Source organism: Bos javanicus, chromosome 18 (assembly GCF_032452875.1).
Source record: "Bos javanicus breed banteng chromosome 18, ARS-OSU_banteng_1.0, whole genome shotgun sequence".
In the NCBI taxonomy this organism is placed as follows: domain Eukaryota; kingdom Metazoa; phylum Chordata; class Mammalia; order Artiodactyla; family Bovidae; genus Bos; species Bos javanicus.
In genome coordinates, this window is record NC_083885.1 from 54,726,965 (window position 1) to 54,746,778 (window position 19,814).

General features: G+C 49.8%; 1 protein-coding gene across 1 annotated transcript in view; it reads right to left on the reverse strand.

Moving 5' to 3' along the window:
- Window positions 1-1,624: 1,624 nt before the first annotated feature.
- LOC133229444 (tetrapeptide repeat homeobox protein 2-like) overlaps window positions 1,625-19,814 on the reverse strand; it is a 32,042-nt gene continuing 13,852 nt past the window's right edge. The window contains exons 2-6 of the mRNA XM_061385814.1: window positions 7,442-7,511; window positions 6,818-6,987; window positions 6,042-6,330; window positions 2,581-2,628; window positions 1,625-1,704 (exon numbers count right to left, since the gene is read on the reverse strand). Coding sequence (XP_061241798.1) covers window positions 1,625-1,704; window positions 2,581-2,628; window positions 6,042-6,330; window positions 6,818-6,987; window positions 7,442-7,511 — 657 coding nt within the window. The remainder of the gene's footprint in view (window positions 1,705-2,580; window positions 2,629-6,041; window positions 6,331-6,817; window positions 6,988-7,441; window positions 7,512-19,814) is intronic.

A 19,814-nucleotide genomic window follows, 5' to 3' on the forward strand; every position in this document is an offset into this window, starting at 1 on the left:
AACCAAGACAATTCACATCTTCAAGAAAAAGAATTCAGCAGGATCGTCACTGGAAGCCTGAACTGGGAGAAACACTGAATTCTTTTCCAACAGCGACACCATGTGGCCACTTTGGAGAACTGCAGCTTCCCACATCCCCTCGGATCACCAGAAATCAGTATGCACTGCGATTCATGGGGTCGCAAAGAGTCGGACACGACTGAGCGACTGAACTGAACTGATAGAATCATTTCTTTGAGATTTGCTGTAAAGTGAATCACCATCTTAGGCTTGGTGACATGACACTTTTTTTTGTTTAATTTTGCCATATGGCATGCAGGATCTTAGTTCCCAGACCAGGGGTCGGGCCCACGCTCCCTGAATTGGAAACTTATAGTCTTTTATTATTATTATTATTCTTTAAAAGATGCATTTATTTATTGGTTGTGGTGGGTCTTCCTTGCTTTGGGTGGGCTTTCTCTAGCAGACGGGGGCTACTCCAGGGTTTCAGTGCGTGGGCTTTTCATTGCGGAGGCTTCTCTTGCTGTGGAGCCCCGGGCTCTAGGCACACAGGCTTCCGTAGTTGTGGCGCACGGGCTTTGTTGCTCGGTGGCATATGGGATCTTTCCGGAGCAGGGGCCAAACCGGTGTCCCTTGCATTGCAAAGCGAAGTCATATCCACTGGACCAGGAGGGAAGTCTCCCAGAACTTTTCTGTATTTTCATGTTTTCTTTTCTTTAGCTTGTTGGGTGTTCATGTGTTTGGTTTATGCCTCATGGTGGCAAGATGGCAATGTTTAAATCAGAACCTCAACCAATTTCTCTCTCTCTTTTTTTTTTCCTATTTTTGAGGACCATTATGAACCTGGAGAATCCCAAGGACAGAGGAGCCTGGTGGGCTGCCATCTATGGCGTCGCACAGAGTCGGACACAACTGATGCAACTTAGCAACAGCAGCCTGAACCTACGGGTTTTTATATATTTGATATCTTTCAACCTGCTTGAGAACATTCTGCTTTTGAAGCTTTAATGGTCCCACCTTTGGTTTCTTCAGGCTGGCCCCCGAGCGTTTGGACAGAAACCCCATCATCTCTGAGAGCTTTTTTGTGCTTTTGCTGTGACGAGATGGTCTCAGCTCACCTTCATTTTTCTGGCCTCAGACCTGGATCCAGTCTTTATGCCAAAACTCGGGTTACTCCCAGAGGGAAATGATATTTAGAGATGATAATCTGTGCTCCTAGCAATCTAGATGAGAGATATCAAAATCTCCAGGCCCTCAGGGGTCAAGACGCCCCATGTCTGTGAGTGGGAGAAACTCCCCATATCTGTGAGTGGGAGAAACCCATTCCAATCAACAGCGCCTCTGCCTCTGGGTCTCGCTCCTCTGCCCCTGTTTCTTCAAGGTGCTTCTGCATCGGTCCCTGACAGGGTCTGTTAGATAAGCAGGAGGCGCTTCTGTTACATCTTGGCAGCCCCCAGAGCCGTGGATCCTGTCATGTCTGTCCAACCCCGCCCCCAACCTCCATCACCTGTCACATGACTCCCTTCCCTCTCTCTCCAATTTGATCTAATTTTTCTCTCTGCTCTCCTGAGGCCGGGCCGGCATAAGAGGATTGGAGCATTTGCTAAATGGGACCAGGACAGGGTCAGAGGACCGGCTGTGGGGGAGACTCAGGGGCCAGGACAGCCGCAGGAGGGCGGTAGGGGGCAGTGGAGGAAGAGGGAGCTGGAAAGAGAGGTGAGTGACGCTCCCACCTGAGATGGGAAGAAACAGAGGGAGAGGGAATGTTTTAAAAGGGAGGACATGCTCCCTGGCTGTGATGGTTAGCCGTATCTGCATGGTTGTGCGTGCATGCGTGCTAAGTCATGTCCAACTCTGCGACCCCCCAGGGACAGTAGCCCGCCAGGCTCCTCTGTCCATGTGGATTCTCCAGGCAAGAATACTGGAGTGGGTTGCCATGCCCTCCTCCAGAGGATCTTCCTGACCCAGGGTTCGAACCCCAGTCTCCTGCATTGGCAGGCAGGTTCTTTACCACTAGCGCCACCTGGGAAACCCTTTGCATGGTCACTGGCTGCATATTTAAAGAATAAATAAGATAAGCTATAAATGAAGAGGGTGTGAGCAAGAGGGGGATGGAGGGACTGAGAGAGAAAAGAAACATTGTCTGGAGTTTCAAGCAGTATGCACTAGTCACTGTGCAAAGGACTAGGATTCCATCAACTCCTCATAAAACTCTTATGGACCTACAAAAACTGTATATATTTAATATATCCAGCTGAATGAATTTGGAGATAAGTGTACCGAAATTTTGAATAAAAATGCAAATGCAACCAAGTATGTCTGTGATCTACACCGTGCTCTGTCCACTGCCCGAGTCACGGCAGATCAATCAGGGCTAGAGGAGATTGGGCAGCTTCATCTTTCCTTCCTGAAAGCATCTCCCTGGGACTTATGTTGGGGAGGGGATCCTGGAGACCCCAACAGCACCAACTGCCGAAATGGAAGTCTTGGTCACCAAGGAAACACGGGAAGATGTGAGTGGGGGTCTGAGAAACTTTTGAGCTTCATCTGCCAGTGAGTCGCATGTCCCCTTCAGCTCACCTCTGATTGTGCCTGTGCTCATATTCTGCAGATGCTGGCCTGACTGGCCTAAGAGGTTGGGGCACGTGGTGAGTCAGACTAGGTCAAAGCCAAGGAAACCTGCTGGGGAGAAGTCCAGGGACCTGAAGGGGCGGGAGAGAGGCCAGAGAGAGGGAGAAGGAAGGGAAGCACACGGGGCAGAGAGACAGGAGATGGGTGAGTCAGAGGAGGGAAAAGATGGAGATGGGGGTCAGGGGGCTGTCTCAGCGGTAGAATAGTGCCCGCGTGTGTGCCAACTCGCATCAGTTGTGTCTGACTCCTTTCGACCCTATGGACTGTAGCCCACCAGGCTCCTCTGTCCATGGGATTCTCCAAGCAAGAATACTGGAGTGGGTTACCATGTCTTCCTCCAGGGGAATCTTCCCCAATCCAAGGATGGAACCTGAATCCCTTGAGTCTCCTGCATTGGCAGGCAGGTTCTTTACCTCGAGCGCCCCCTGGGAAGCCCGGGAGGATAAGACCACCCATTTACTCAGCACTTCCTGTCAATCAGTGCCCAGCGTGTCAACTGCACACGCCGTGTAATTCACACCCACCCCCAGTGATGACTGTTACCCAAAGTCTCACAGAGGTCCAGCTGTCCACGTGGCTTTCTCTGAGTGGTCCAAGAAGCAGATAAACTTGGTAAAACTCCAAAGAGTGGAGGGGTTAAGGACTGAGGTCTTCAGCTGGGCAGCCTGGTTCACGCTCAGTTCAGACGCCTGCTGTCTTCTCAGAAAGGCAGTTGAAGGCTCTGCTGTTGGGTGTGACCTCCTGTAGGTAAGGGATTAGGTTGCTGACCTTAAAGGGCCTTTTGTAAGGATATTAGAGCATGGAGGACAGCAGCTGTCACATGGAAAGTGACACATGCGGGAGGGACCTTGTCTGTTTTCGTTTAGGGAGCAGGGCTGGGGTGCCTCAGTTCCCTTTCCTTTCTGCCCCACCCCCTAACTCCCCCTCTCTGCCTCTCTGTATGTCTCCTCTGCCTCTAATCTCTCTCCTGTGTCCCTCAGTCTCCTTGCAGGGTCTGTGTGTTGTTTTTTTTTTTTTTTGTCTCCATTCCTACCAGGGCCTCTCTGATAAACATGGTCTCATTCTATCCTCGCAACTGTCTCTCCACGCCCCCAAACCACAGTCTGTCACGTGGACCTCTAAATCCCTGCTAATTCTCACTCTATTTTGCTGAGGCTGGCCTGGCCTAAGAGGATTGGAGCATTTGCTAAAGGGGACCAGGATGGGGCCAGAAAATTGGCTGTGGGGAGACCTAGGGGTCAGGATGAGCAGCAGAGAAACTGGAAACAGAGGGAACAGGTAATTGGTACAAAGTTATAAAGATCGAGGACCCCAAATGAAGACTTTGTGGACATCGATCCATCTGTGATTGGACCCTTGATTGACGACAAATTAACCAACCTCTCCACTAAATGACCACTGGAAATCCATGTGCGTGCTCATTTGCTCAGTCATGTCCAGCTCTGGGACTCCGTGGATGGTAGCCCCCCAGGCTCCTCTGTCCATGGGATTTCCCAGGCAAGAATACTGGAGTGGCTTGCCACTTCCTTCTCCTGGGGATCTTTCTGCCCCAGGGATTGAACCTGCGTCTCCTGCATTGGCAGACAGCTTCTTTACCACTGAGGCCCCTGGGATGGAAATCCATGAGGGAAAAAAACACAAAAAGAAACCCTTACCTCACACCATACATCCACAATCAGTTCTAGTTGTTTTAAGACCTAGGAGTTAAAACTGTTATGATTTTAGGGAAGAAGACATTATCTTTATGTGATAATGAAAGATATCTTAAACAAGAGGAAAGAGAAGAGCAGTAGGGACTTCCCTGGTGGTCCAGTGGCTAAGAATCCTCCTTGACATGCAGGGGACTTGGGTTCCATTCCTGGCTGGGAAATTAAAACCCCACATGCTGCAAAGCAATTAAGTCTGCGTGCCACAAATACTGAGCCCTCATGCTACAATGGCTGCAAGCAAACAGCAACGATCCCACATGCCCCAACTGTGATCAGATGCAGCCAAATAAATACTTTTTAAAAAGCAGTAATGCAGGAGAAGAAAAGAGCAACTCCTCCCTCCACACCCCTGCCCCAGAAACCCCCGTGTTAGTCGCTCAGTGTCCCACTGTTTGCAACCCCATGGACTGTAGCCTGTCAGACTCCTCTGTCCCTGGGATTCTCCAAGACAAGAATACTGGAATGGATTGCCATGTGAAACCCCTGAGCTGTATTGGAAACAGAAGACTGGGAATCTCCGACTACTGTTATCTGTACACTGTTTTCAGCTTGTGACAAAGCAAGCAGACCTTGAATGTCGAGTTTTTTAAAAAAATTATTTTGGGCTGTGCTGGGTCTTCACTGCTGCACAAACTTTCTCTAGTTTATTAAGGTGGCTTCTCCTGTTACAAAGGCCAAACTCTAGGATGTGCAGGTCTTTGTAGCTGTGGCGTGTGGCATCTTCCTGGACCAGGTATTGAACTGGTGTCCCTGGCATTGCAAGGTGGATTCTTAACCACTGGACCACCAGAGAAACCCTGAACAGTCAGCTTTTATAAACTTTATGTCAACTTGAAAATGGGGGCCTATCTTATAAAAAATCATTTTAAATTTATTTAAAATTTTTTTATTCTATTTTTTTTCAGCGTATCATCAGTGTGCCACTGATGTAAACGAAAGAAAAACACGAATTCATCACAAAAGATAACAAGAGGCACTGAAATACACAACATTAAAATCAAGAAAATTCTACTTATAGAAAATACACATGGGAAAAATGTTTGCAACACTTTAACCACCAAAAGAGATAGACATATCTCAAATCCTCAACATTCAGGGGGCTGGGCGAAGGATGGTTTCGCTTGCACAGAAAGTTCTCCTGCAGCATCCACGGAGCCGGAACACACACGAACTGCCAGTAGCGATTCCACTGACAGCAGTTCCCATGTGCACCCCAAATTACCGGGCAGGGATCTTCAGGGTTTTGCGACCCGCGGTGGCCTCACAGTGACACAGAAACGCCCCCTCCCCAGGCTGGATCAGGGGAGGTGCACACAGTAAGGAGCTGTGAAGACCAAGCCATCACACCTTCCCGGACGCGGGGGCGCCACGTGCAGGCTCACAGCGCTCTGGTCCTCTCTGGCCCCTCGGGGTCTGCAGGACTTTGCGGGGACGGATGACCACGACCCTGTAAATTTGTGAACCGCTGGGAGCCTAAATCATCCTTGTCCACAGGGGACACAGATTTCAAGGGAGAGGAGGGTTTGGAAAAGAGCTCCTGGAATGAGAACATCCGGGCACAGTCAGGAAGCAGAACCGGAAGAGGATCTGGGCAGTAGTTCGGGGCGTCGGGGTCCTGAGGCCAGCCCGGGGCCGGGGCCGGGGCCGGGGCCGGGGCTGGGGCCGGGGCCGGGGCCGGGGCCGGCGATGGAGCAGTCGGACCATACACGTGGACGCCCTGTGCCGGGCCCCACGTGGCCGGGTGGTGGCTGGAGATGCCAGGCTCGGGCGCTGGGAGCACCCCCGCGGGGCTGGGGGGAGGAGGGCGGCTGTAGAATCCCGGGCTGTCTGGGAAATTGGGGTTCGCAGCTGCGGCAGCAGATTCCGGGGCGGGGGCGGGAGTCCCGGGGGCTCCGGGGTCCGTGGGCGCATCGCCGGCCATCTGGTATCCTCCCTGGGCCTGTCGTCGCTCCAGACGGGAGCGCTGGGCCCGGCGGTTCTTGAACCACACCTGGGTGGGCAGAGGGGACCGGGAGAAGCGGGTGTGAGAGGCGAGGGGCCCCGCGCTATCTCCTCTGCTCCGGGGGTGAGGCTGTCCAGCTGAGAATCCCGCCTCCCCTCTCCCTCCGCCCCCCAGACCCAATTAGAGGCTCCTGGGGTTCAGGAGGCAGCGGGAAGGCGTGCAGAGGGCAGGGGGCAGGGCTTGGGCGCCCACGGGGCAGGAAGGGGTCTGCCCGAGAGGGTCCGCGGGGTCAGAGGCACTGAGGGCTGGGCACCGGGACACCCCGGGGCGATGGGGGGTGTCAGGCAGGCCGCATGCGGTTGGCGGGGTGATACAGCACAGGGTTGAGGCGGAAGGGGTCCAGCCCTGGGTCCACAGCGGGGAGACCCCTTGCTTGCTGCGGGACCCGGGGCAGCCCTGGCCCCTCTGGCCTAGCGGTCCCCAGCGGTGGCTCTGGGAGGGCGGAGGGGTGGCCCCGGGGCGGGCGGGCTCAGACCTGCACTCTGTGTTCGTCCAGGTGGAGCCTGGCCGCCAGGCGCAGGCGGTCCTGGTAACTCGGGTACTCGTTCTTCAGGAAGGCTTCTTTGAGCGCCTCCAACTGCTCTTTGCTGTACACCGTGCGCTGGCGCCGCTTTCTCTTTGGGGGCGCTGACCTCCACGTGGGGCCTGACCAAGGGGGAAACAAGGCCTATGAGCCCAGGAATAGCCCCCAGCCTGCCTGGCGCCCTCCCCCTCCCTGGACCAGACCCTGGTGAGCCGTGGGACTCAGGCCCGAGGGCGGGAGGAGAAGCTGGGGGCATCTGGAGTGAGGTTGTTGGTCAGACCCTGGCTGTCCGCCCTCCAGCCCTAACCACTGCACCTCTCTGGGCCTCAGTGAGCACAGCTTGGAAATTGGCTTGATCTCAGCCCGTGGAGTATTTATTCCAGGGCCCTGCCCTGGGAAGGCACGCAGGACAGGCTCCTTGGTGACCCCTGGTGCTCTCCCCAACCCCCACTATCTCCCAACCAAGGGGGGAGCCACCCCGACAGGGGACCCCCGAGGACCAGGCTCTCTGCTCCTCTCCCCTAGTAATGTGATTCCACCCCCAAACTCCACTAAGTCCCAGGAGGCCAGACTCACTCATGACGGACTCGGGTTCTTGCATCCTCCTGCTGTTCTGCTGTCGGAGTTTGATGCTCTGCTCACAGGCCTGGGACAGACATCCCGGTTTTATGCTGTGCCCACCTAGGCACACCCTAAGGGTCCTGAAACCCACCCTCTCTTGCCCCACCCTCAGCCTCCCTGCCTGGCAAGAGAGTGATTAATACTTGGTTAATCCTTTTGTTTGATGTTGTCGCTCAATCATGTCCAACTCTGAGATCCCACGGACGGCAGTTTGCCAGGCTTCCCTGTCCTTCACTATCTCCAGAGTTTGCTCAAACTCATGTCCATTGAATCTATGCCATCCAATCATCTCATCCTCTATTACCCGGTTCTCCTCCTGCCCTCTGTCTCTCCCAGCATCAGGGTCTTTTCCAATGAGTCAGCTCTTCGCATTAGGTGTCCAAAGTATTGGAGCTTCAGCTTCAGTATCAGTCCTTCCAATGAATACTCAGGGTTGATTTCCTTTAGGATGGACTGGTTGGATCTCCTTGCAGTCCAAGGGACTCTCAAGAGTCTTCTCCAACACCATGGAAGTGTGAAATCGGGCTCCTTGGACCCAAGCTCCCGAATGCAACAGGGAAACCAGACCCAGTTCATTCATCCACGAAGGCCAGGCCCCAAGCTGTCTTAATACAGAGGATTCCTGGTGCCTCCCAGGACAGGACTCACTTGCAGCTGCTCAATAATAAAAGACTATTGAAAGTTCCTTGGACAGCAAGGAGATCCAACCAGTCAATCCTAAAGGAAATCAACTCTGACTATTCACTGGAAGGACTGATGCTGAAGCGGAAGCTCCAATACTTTGGCCACCTGATACGAAGAGCTGACTCTGGAAAAGACCCTGATGCTGGGTGAGAATGAGGGTAGGAGGAGAACCGGGTGATAGAGGATGAGATGGCTGGATGGCGTCATGGACGCAACGGACATGAGTTTGAGTAAACTCTGGGAATTGGTGATGGACAGGGAGACCTGGCGTGCTGCAGTCCATGGGGTTGCAATGAGCTGGACACGACTGAACGACTGAACTGAACTGAACTGAGGCTGCGTAGACCTGGACCTAAGCATCGTGCTGAGTTCCTGGCTTGTGCCTGGATCTCCGGGGGACCATGGGCAGGGGAGAACACAGCTCATGATGCTCATCCCCTGGGACTTTTATTGTCATCGTCAGGAGATGACAAATAAGCGATCAAGTATGACATGAAACAAAGCAAAGAGATCTTGTTTTTCGATTTACGTCACTCTTTGATGCTCACGGGGGCATTTTGCCACGAGTGGACATTTACTCTGCTCCCTTTCTGCCAGCCTTCTGCCATAATTGGACATCTTTTCTGCATCTTGGGCAGCTGGGAACACACTAGTCCCCAAGACGGCTGCTGCTGTCAATAGGGGCAAAGGTGGTAATGTCCTTGGTCTATAGGATGTAACGGGAGGCCACCTTCTCTCTACTTTTCCAAGGTAATAAATGGAACACCGTGATGTTTAGATGAGCAGTGACTGAGAAGAGACACCATGCCGGGGACTGGTAGCTTTCTACCAGAGTCTGGCTTTCTCATGCTTTGGGAGTGTAGGTTGGTATCTGAGACAGACTTGGTGATCGCTGCCAATACCCTCAGCCGAAGACCATCAGGTGGACAGTGATGGTACATCTGTTCTGTCCAGAGACCTAAGTGGGTGATTCCATCCTCTTTTGGTGGTGCGCTCATGAGTTCAGGGCTCAAGGGTCAAGGGAGAACATGACTGACAAGGCTCACAGTCCAGGACGCTAGAAATATATGGGAGATTACATTCAAAATTAAATATAACAAGGACTTCCCTGGCAGTCTAGGGGTTAAGACTCTGCCCTTCCACTGCATGGGGGCGAGAGTTCGATCCCTGGTTGGGGAACTAAGAGCCTGCAAGCTGTAGTGCCAAAAAAAAAAAAAATTAAAACAGAAATGTTGTTATAGGTCAAGTTCATTGTTTTCAATTGCTGCTCAGTGTTAGATATAGAAAAGTTCCGTCATCTGTCAACTCTTCCCTGTCAAGCCTAACAAATGTGGTGGGAAAGCAGGAGTGATGAGAAGAGTAATTTCCCTGCCTTCAAAGATTTTCTAGTGTGGCAGTTTATTTGGCCAATAAAAGTATACTAGATGGACTAACTCACGGATAATGTTTTAGGAAAATGTATACACTAAATGTGAAAATGTTCATGCCAAGCACTATTCGCAAAAACCAAAAGGTGGAAATGAAACAAAAATGTCCATCTATTGGTGGAGGGATAAACAAAACGTCATTTATTCATACCGTGGAATATTGTTTTAAACACAGAAAGGAATAAGGTACTGATTCATACTGCAGCATGGATGAACCTGGAAAACATTAGGCTCATAGAAAGAAGCCAGACACAAAAGCTCACATGTTGTATGGTTCCGTTTATAGGAAATGTCCAGAAGAGACAGAGCCATAGGGACAGAAGGTGGATTAGCACGTCCCAGGAACTTGGGAGAAGGGAAAATGGGGACTAACCGGTCTATTTCGGGTGGTGAAAACGTTCTAAAACGGATTATGGTGATGAATGGGCAACTCTGTGACTAAATTAAGAAACCTTGAATTGTATGCTTTAAATGGGTAAATGTTATGCTGTGTGAATACCTATCAGTAAAAATAGAGTCATGAATGCAATGCTAACATTACTGCCTACTAGACTGATCAAGTTGGGTGGGACATAGGGATGGGGAATGTGGCCTTCTCTCATTGCTGCTGGAATGAAGGTTAGTAGAGTTTTGGAGATTTTGGAGACCAAATTGGTGAAACTGAATAGGAGAGAATGAGTATAATACTCTTTTTTTTTTTTTTTTTATCAAAAGGGATTTACTCCTGGGAGAATTTTTTTTTTTTTCTTGGCCACGGGAGGGATGTGGGATCTTAGTTCCCAGACCAGGGGTCCAATGCCCACCCCTTGCAATGGAGGCGTGGAATCTTAACCCCTGGACCGCCAGGGCAGTCCTAGCCTGGGAGAATCCTTGACCACTGTGAACAAGCGTGGAAAAGTTTACTTGTGCTATCAATCAGCTGAACAAATCAGATCAACTTGTGTCCTTAAAAAAGAGAATGAATAAATAATTCTCGGTAACTTTAGACTGTGGAATGCTAATTAACAAAAGGAATGAGGCTCAGAATCTTTAATAACAATTGACGATTTTCAGTGTAGTTTTTGCTTTGTTTGCCTGATGTATCTCTTTTGTCAAAATAAATGTGTCTGAAACATCCCAAATCTCCCAGTCTAGAATGAGAAAAACTCAGAAGTTGATGACTAATAATGTGCTAAGCGATCTGGATGAGTGTGCAGTTTTTGACATGGAGTAATGTCTCAGATGGGCTTGCCAGGTGGCTCAGTGGTAAAGAATCTGCTTGCCAATGCAGAAGACACAGGAGACTCTGGTTCGATCCCTGGGTCGAGAAGAGCCCCTGGAGGAGGAAATGGCAACCCACCCTATCTCTTGCCTGAAAAATCCAATGGAGCCTGGTGGACTACAGTCCATGGGGTTGCAAAGAGTCGGACACGACTGAACTACTGAGCATGCACGCGATGTCTCAGACACACTGTTCACTTCTGAGAATGTGTACATTCAATAAGCACATACTATATATATATATATCCATAATATGTTTGCATTCAGTTCAGTTCAGTTCAGTCACTCAGTCGTGTCCAACTCTTTGCGACCCCATGAATCACAGCATGCCAGGCCTCCCTGTCCATCACCAACTCCCGGAGTTCACTCAGACTCACGTCCATTGAGTCAGTGATGCCATCCAGCCATCTCATCCTCTGTCGTCCCCTTCTCCTCCTGCCCCCAATCCCTCCCAGCATCAGGGTCTTTTCCAATGAGTCAACTCTTCGCATGAGGTGGCCAAAAGCAAAAAAAAAAACCACAGCAAAATCAAGTACCCAGAGGCTGTGTTCATTTTTTTCTCTTTTCTACTTCTTAACGGCTTTTATTTTTTAATTTGCAAGCAGGGAAACAAGGCTAGTTTCTGGCTCTGGGTGCTGCCCCAGGCCACGTGGATGCCTTGCCTTCTGTTTCTCTGACTTCATTTATCCCTGGGCTGGATGGAAGCCCAGAGGGCAGAGCCCATCCAGGGACAGCTGGGGAAAGCAAGCGTTCCTGAAGGTTCCTCCTTGGACAGAAGAGACAAGAGATGGGAAAGGAGTCGGCAAACATTGGTGCTAAGAGGGAAAAGCTATTACTTTCATTTTTGATTCAATCCGAACAGAAACAATGGCTCTCTCTCCATCCATCAGTTTCTTGATCTCTGCGGCCCCCTTTCCAGACAAGCCCTGCTTCTAGCCCTCCCTGTATGGTTGCTCTGTCTCTGCCTCCTGCCTGAGAGATGCCCATCGAGAGACCTCTCCGGCTCTCTGCAATGAGTGTATGCTAAGTCACTTCAGTCATGTCCAACTCTTTGTGACCCTATGAACTGTAGCCCGCCAGGCTCCTCTGTCCATGGGATTCTCTAGGCAAGAATACTGGAGTGGGTTGCCACGCCCTCCTCTAGGGCATCTTCCCAACCCAGGGATGGAACCCAAGTCTCTTGTGTCTCCTGCATTGGCAGGCAGGTTCTTTACTCCTAATGCCACCTAAGGCAACACTAAAAGAGCAATCCAGGCTTGGAAGACAAGGCTGGGGAGATGGAGAGATGGGGGCCAGGGTTTGATCTCTACCTTCTAGAACTTCCTGGTCTGTCTCTCCGTCACTAGGGCTCTTCTCTGGGTCTCTAGACACTGCTCTTTGCCTCTTCTTTCATTTTTGAAATACAGTCCATCCTCACTATTTGCAGATTCCCTATTTGCCAATTTGCCTACTGGGTAAAATTGCTTCACAACAGCCGAAGGAGGAGTCCAGCGTGTTTCTAGTTATTTGCAGACATGCACAGAGCTGTGAAAAATTCAAGGAGCCACCCTCACGTGCTCGCAGCTGACCAGGAATACAGGGACATTCTGCCTTCTTGTCTCAGCTCTTGTGCTATAAACAAGTGCCCTTTTTGAGGTCTGTTCAGGCCACATTGGGGGGGATATTTTTGTGCTTTTAAAAATCATGGTAAGATTTTATAATATAGTATTGTTTTAACCATTTGTAAGCATATATTGTGGGCTTCCCTGGTAGCTCAGCTGTTAAAGAATCCGCCTGCAATGCAGGAAACCCTGGTTTGATTCCTGGGTCGGGGAGATCCTCGGGAGGAGGGATAGGCTACCCACTCCATTGGGCTTTTCTGGTGGCTCAGATGGTAAAGAATCTGCCTGCAATGCGGGAGACCTGGGTTCGATCCCTGGGTTGGGAAGATCCCCTGGAGAAGGGCATGGCAACCCACTCCAGTATTCTTGCCTGGAGAATCCACATGGACAGAGGAGCCTGGCGGGCTGCAGTCCATGGGGTTGCAAAGAGTCGGACACAACTGAGCGACCTAGCACAGCACAGCACAAGTATAGAGTTCAGTAAATACATTCACGATGTGTAACCATCACCACTCTCTATACCTATATCATTGTGACAGAGACTCTGGACCCATCAAACACAAACTCTCCCCCTTCCCCCAGCCTCTGGTAACCTTTGCAGTACTTTGCCTCTCTCTGAAAGCTCCGGTTACCTCCTCTAAGTGGAATTGTACACTATTTTTTCCTTCTGTGTCTGGCTCATTTCACTAAACAGACTGTCTTCAGGGTTCTGCTGTGTCATGGTGTGTATCAGAATTTTATTCCTTCTTACGGCTGGATAATATTCCATTATATACATGCATATGCTGTATTTTGTTTCTTCATTCATCTGTTGATGGGCCCTTGGGTTGTTTCTAGCTCTTGGCTGTTGTGAAGAGTGCTTGAACTAAGGACACAATGTTTAAATCTTTGCTTTCAGTTCTTTTGGCTATATACCTAGGAGCGGAATTGCTGAGTCATATGGTACTTTGGTGCTTTTTGTTGGTGATTTCACTATTTATTTTTTAATTTATTTACTTTTTTGCCACTACACAAAGCATGTGGGATCTTAGTTACCCAACTAGGGATCGAACCTGTACCCCTTGCATTGGAAGCGAGGAGTCTTAACCACTGGACAATCAGGGAAGTCCCAATCATACTGTTTAAAATACTCCCAAGCACAGTGCTGAATTGTCTTCTGTTCCTTTCCAGAAGGCAGTGATGTGTCCCACTGAGAAAATACGTGTTCGAGATAAGCTCCCTTCCCCTGTAAATTAGAGTGCTGCTGGCCGTGTGCTCAGTGTGCAAGAATCAACTATAAGTAGTAAAGAGTGTCGTTAAACAGAAACACACATGAAACATACATGTAACAGGGAGACATACTGACTGATGGAAAGGTAAGCAGAGGCTCCGAGAAACCTAAAAGCAGAACTGAATACAAGCATTCCGTGAGCTCAGATAGTAAAACGTCTGTCTACAACGCGGGAGACACAGGTTCAATCCCTGGGTCGGGAAGATCCGCTGGAGAAGGAAATGGCAATCCACTCCAGTACTATTGCCTGGAAAATCCCATGGACAGAGGAGCCTGGTAGGCTACAGTCCATGGGGTTGCAAAGAGTCGGACACGACTGAGCGACTTCACTTACTCGAAGAATCACAGCAAAAGATGTCACCTGTGAGCTCAGAGCTTGGAAGGGAGGGAGCCCGCAGGCATAACAAAAGCCTGGGGGTCTAATCCGGTGGGGGAGGGGTTGTGAAAATTCCCAGCGAAGTGTCAAGCGTCTGGGAAGAGTGGAACCTGACATTGGCTCCCTGACCAGACAGGTTTCTGCCTCCACAAGTTCCCCCCATGAGGTCTCATCCTTGCCCCATTCAGAAGGTTCTGGAAAGAACAGGGGATGTGGACCCCGTGAGTTCCTGGGGCTGTCTGCAGCTTGGTAGCCTCGGGAAGGAAGCCCAGAGTGTTCATCAGATGCTAAAGAAGAAAGAGCTTGCCCTCAGGGGCTGCCTGCTGCTTGGTTCTGGAAAACCTTGTGAGTCTAAACATTATCCCTCCTGCTGGAACGCGAAGGCAAGGCGGGCAGTGGGGGTGGGGGTGGGAGGCTGGAGAGGTGGGGGTGGGGAGCTTTTGAGGGCAGCCCAAAGGCTGTCAATATCTGTCCCGTAAAAACACACGTGCCAAGAATTAAGGATTCTAGAAGAGACACTAAAATCCTTAAAGAAAGGCGAGATGGTGTGAAGACGCAGACAGAAGCGTCAGGCTCTTCCGGGCATGGGGAGTAAGATACCTCCGCTCCCAGGTGCCCCTGCCCCGTCCCTCTGTGCCCCCAACCCGCCACTCCCCCACATCCGAGCCTCCTCTTGGGGGGGGGGCGGTCTCAGTGTGTGAGACGCCTCAGACCTCCTCGTGGCAGCTGAAACAAGCAGGAATGTTCTTTCTATCCCGACGGTCTGTCCACTCCCTTCCCCCCAGCCCATCACATGACGGTCCACTCCCCCCGCAAATTTGATCTAATTCTGTCTCGGCTCTGCTGAGGCCGGCCTGGCCTTAAGAGGATTGGAGCATTTGCTAAATGGGACCAGACCAGGGTCAGAGGACCAGCTGTGGGGAGACCTAGGGGCCAGGGCGGCCGCAGGAGGGCGTCAGAGGCGACGAGGAGCCCACCCGAGACAAGGGGTGAGGGGCGGCACGCGCATGCGCACTCCCTGGCTGTTTGGGCAACCACATGGAAAGGGTTAGGAGGGGGCCAACTTGATTGATGGAAAAAATTTATCTTGAAACTTCTGATTTCCTACCCTCTTTCTCCTCTCTGTCTCCCTGGGAGTCACAGGGAGTTCTAGAGATGGGGAAAGGAGGTACAAGTGAGGGGCTCTGGGTGTGTCTGAGCAGGGCTCTCAGAGATGACCTGGGGCTCCTGGTCAGACAACGTTCTGGAAGGGTCTGACCTGCCAGCAATTTTCTGCAGAGCCCTGAGGTTCGCCTCAAGACACGAGGTACCTTGTAGTGTTGGGGTTTTTCAAGGAGAGCGTTCAATTAAAAAAAAAATGGAATTTAAAATACATTTAAAAATATTACAAACATTTTTTAAATACCTCCATTTTAACTTTGAATACAATAAATAGCAACTGATATAACCAAGCTTCCCGAGTCCTCGGTTATTTTGAAAAGCTGGTGAGGTCGTGAGTCGTGTCTGTTTCCCCGTGAACATCTCATTAAGAATGAGTCAAGGGTAGCAATGCACTCAAGGGCATTGGTTTCGATGGGCAAAGAAACCTTGGCCCAAATATTGTTTTGCTTCGCCATTAGCCATGTGTCTCTGGGCAAGTCTCTCCTTTGTCTGCATCTCAGTTTTCCTCCTCTGAAGACCTAAGTTGATAATTCTCATCTCTGAAGCTGACAGTCTGTCCAGAGTACACGCCAGCATGGAGAGTCCAGCTCTTCTCTCCAAAGAGGCTCCCAAGTTTGGTCAGTAAGGGGAGCAGTCCTCTCCATTTGTCTGGGTTCAGGGGTTCCCAGTATGCGGGGCTTCCAGTGTTAAACTGCATGTGCGCTCAGTCATGTCCAACTCTTTGCGATCCCAAGGACTGTAGCCCACCAGGATCCTCTGTCCATGGGATTCTCTAGGCAAGAATACTGGAGCGGGTTGCCATTTCCTTCTCCAGAGGGTCTTCCCAACTCAGGGATGGAACCGAGGTCATCTGCATTGGCAAGTGTGTTCTCTACCACTGAGCCTTCTAAACTGGGACAGTCCTGAGAAAACTGGGTTGTTTGAGGCCCTTATTCCTATGTTCTTCTGGGGTCCCATCGTTTGGGAACCTTGGGTGTCCTTATGGTCTACTCATAACAGAGTTAATGTCCTTAGGACCTAGTCCAGCAGCACAGGCTCTGCCGTCATATTGGGCCCATATTTTATATATATTATATATATATATACACACACACATATATGTTCATACACACATGCAAATGTGTAAGTGTAGTATTTTTACTACGTCATGTGATCTATAATATAGAATTATGATATATGTAATATTACACACATATATGTCTTTATCTAACATGCAGTATTGTCAGCCTTCCCTTTTAGCCAACCTGAGGGGACATAGAGGCATCAGTGTGAGGTGTTAATTTCCATTTCCCTGATGACTGATGAAAAGTCATTCTGCGTCATGAGTTTACGAGCCATTTGCTAGCTTCATTTTTGAAATGCCTGTCTAAGTCTTCTGCAACCTGGGTGAAATTCAAGGCAATGATGTTTCATAATCCCAAACGGTGGAGCCAGGGAGATCACCGTCCTTGCCTTGGGGACCAACCAGTTGAGCTTGAGGCTGTTGCTTGGGGCTCCTGTGGTTCAGCAGCTCTGGGTCCAGGCTCCCACCTGAGCAGGTGCTTGGACAGGTGAGGTCTGGAGGCTCACACCCATCTTGTGGGTTGTCCTGGAGATAATCTACAACTGGAGAAACCAAGCCTGAGGGGTTGGGGGCGGGGGAAGGCGCCTGCCCCTGGAAGTACTACATCCAAAGGCAGTGATAAGAGTTTTGCAGAAAATAAAATGGCGTGAATGTGTTAGGCAGCTAAATGGGTGCAGGTGTGAGGAGCCCTCAGGCGTGTGGTTTAGCCGAGACTGAAACCCATCAGTGAATTGAAGCAAGGGTCCTGCAGCATCTCACACGACCTGGGGCCACCCCCACGGTCTAACCCTCTTCCCTCCCACTGCAGTCCTGGGCCCTTGACGTTCCTTGACAAACACCAAGATTCTTTCTCTTTTGTGTCTTTATGTCTTGATCGTTCTATCATTGTAATGAATGGAAATTTATTCCCTCTTTGTCGCTCTTCTCTATCTCATTGTATCTCTCAGTCCTTTACTGTCCCTCAGTTTCTCTGTGGACTCGGAGTTGATGATGGACAGAGAGGCCTGGCGTGCTGCGGTTTATGGGGTCACAAAGAGTTGGGCACGACTGAGCGACTGAACTGAACTTGCTCTTCACCACCAGCTGTTCTGAGACTCTGTCTCTTGTGGGTGCCCCTCTCGCCTTCTGGGCTCCTTCCTTGTGCTTGGCTATCTGTGAGGACAGAAAGAATAGCCAGGGGGGTGGAGGGGGAGTGAGTGGTTAGGAGCCTGTCCACACAGAGATGGGCACAGGGTAGATTGTCTTCTAATTGTGATCCTGAGCAGAGAACTGATGGAGGCTGGGGCTATAGGGCTGCAAAAAGAAGCTTCCGCAATCCTCCTTGTCTAGGCTACAAGCAGTCCACGTAGTGAGAAAAAGTTAGATTGGAGAAAATATTTCCCTCCAATATTCTTTTTTTTTTTAAGTCAAGACACAATTAAAAAAATTATTGGGCTTCCCTGGTGGCTTAGATGGTAAAAGAATCACCTGCAATGCAAAAGGCCTGGGTTCGATCCCTGGGTTGGGAAGATCCCCTGGAGGAGGGCATGGCAACCCAGTTCAGTATTCTTGTCTGGAGAATCCCATGGGCAGAGGCGCCTGGTGGGCCATGACTGAGCAACTAAGCACACACACACATTTTTGTGACTGTACTGGGTTCTAGTTGCGGCACATGGGATCTTTGGTCTTCTTTGCGGCATGCGGGATCTTAGTTCTCTGAACAGGGATCGAACCTGGATTCGAACCTGCATTGGGAGAGCGGAGTCTTAGCCACTGGACCACCAGGGAAGTCCCAAGGCACAATGCACATACAAGAAAATGCGTATATTTTAACTGATTAGCTTGACAGGTTTTGACAAAGGCTTACTCTTGGCATGCTGTTAAGACGTAGAACATTTGTAGCCTCCCAAAAATTCCCTCAGGCCACTTTGCAGTCAGTGCTTCCTCTCCAGGCAACTGCTTTTTCTGATTTTTTAAAAAATTTGAGATCAAATTTACATGCCATTAAATTCCCATTGAGAGTATACATGTTAGTGTTGTTTCTATAGAATTTTCTCAAGATTGTGCAACCATCACCATGATCTAATTTCAGAATATTTTAATCATCCCCCAAAGAAATCCTGTCTGTGTCCACGAACCAGTCACTCTCCATTCTCTGTCCACACATGTGCCAGCCCTGGCAGTGATTTTCTGATTAAAAAAAAATTTTTTTTGTTTTTTCTCTCTTTTGGGGGAAAGTTTATTGGTCGTTTTTTGTGATTTTAGGGTTAATTTCCTTAATGACTAAATGATAATGAGTTTTTTTGTTTCAGTTTTTGTTCTTCATAAGTCTCATGGCAATTTAATTTTATTCTTCTTTTTAAAAATCAGATATTTTATTCTTGAACTTTGGAATTATACAGCTCAGAGTGTGTCTTCCAACATTACCAAGCAAGGAACTCAGTTCTGACACTACCTACCTAGAGACAGGCTCAGATTCCAGAGGTTAAGTCTCAGTCTCACAGGGCTGCCCTCTTCCTCCCCTTCAGACATCAATCTCAAGTCCAGATAGTCACCTGTGCCCCCGACCAACCAGTCATAAATTGGATATTCCCATGATCACCTCCTTGGATTTCATTAATTTGCTAGAGTGGGCTCACAGAACTCTGGAAAACACTCGCTAAATTATCACTTTATTATAAAAGGATTTTAACAGCCAGATGCAGTAGAGGAAGAGATAGTTAGATAGCATCACTGACTTGATGGATGTGAATTTGAGTAAACTTTGGGAGATGGTGGAGTAGAGAGGAACCTGCAGTCCACGGGGTCGCAGAGAGTTGGACATGACCATGACTGGACAGATGATGAGATCAAAAGGCTCCCAAGCACAGGAGCTTCTGTCCTCTGTATTCTGGGGTTTGGAATTTGCTACCCTGGTGGCTCAAAAGGTAAAGAGTGAGTGAAGTCGCTCAGTCGTGTCTGACTCTTTGCCATCCTGTGGACTGTAGCCTACCAGGCTCCTCCATCCATGGGACTCTCCAGGCAAGAATACTGGAGTGGGTTGCCATTTCCTTCTCCAGGGGATCTTCCCAACCCCAAAAGGTAAAGAATCTGCCCTCAATGCAGGGGACCTAGGTTTGATCCCTGGGCTGGGAAGATCCCTTGGAGAAGGGAACGGCAACCCACTCCAGTATTCTTGCCTGGAGAATTCCGACAGAGGAACCTGGCAGGCTACATTCCATGGAGTCTCAGAGAGTCGGACAGGACTGAAGGGACTGACACTTTCACTCTCGCAGCACAAAGTTGTATCCTAGTTCACCAACGGTTAAGCTCCTGGAACCCCATCCTGTGGGGCTGTATGGATGTTTCATTATATAGGCATGATTGATGAAATCCTTGGTCACTGGCAGTTGACCTCAATCTCTAGCTCTTTTTACATCCCAGGAGGGGGTAGTTGGGTGGAGAGTGGGAGTGAGGTGGAAGGGACTGAAATTTTAATCCTTTAATCCCAAGATTGGTTCCCCAGGC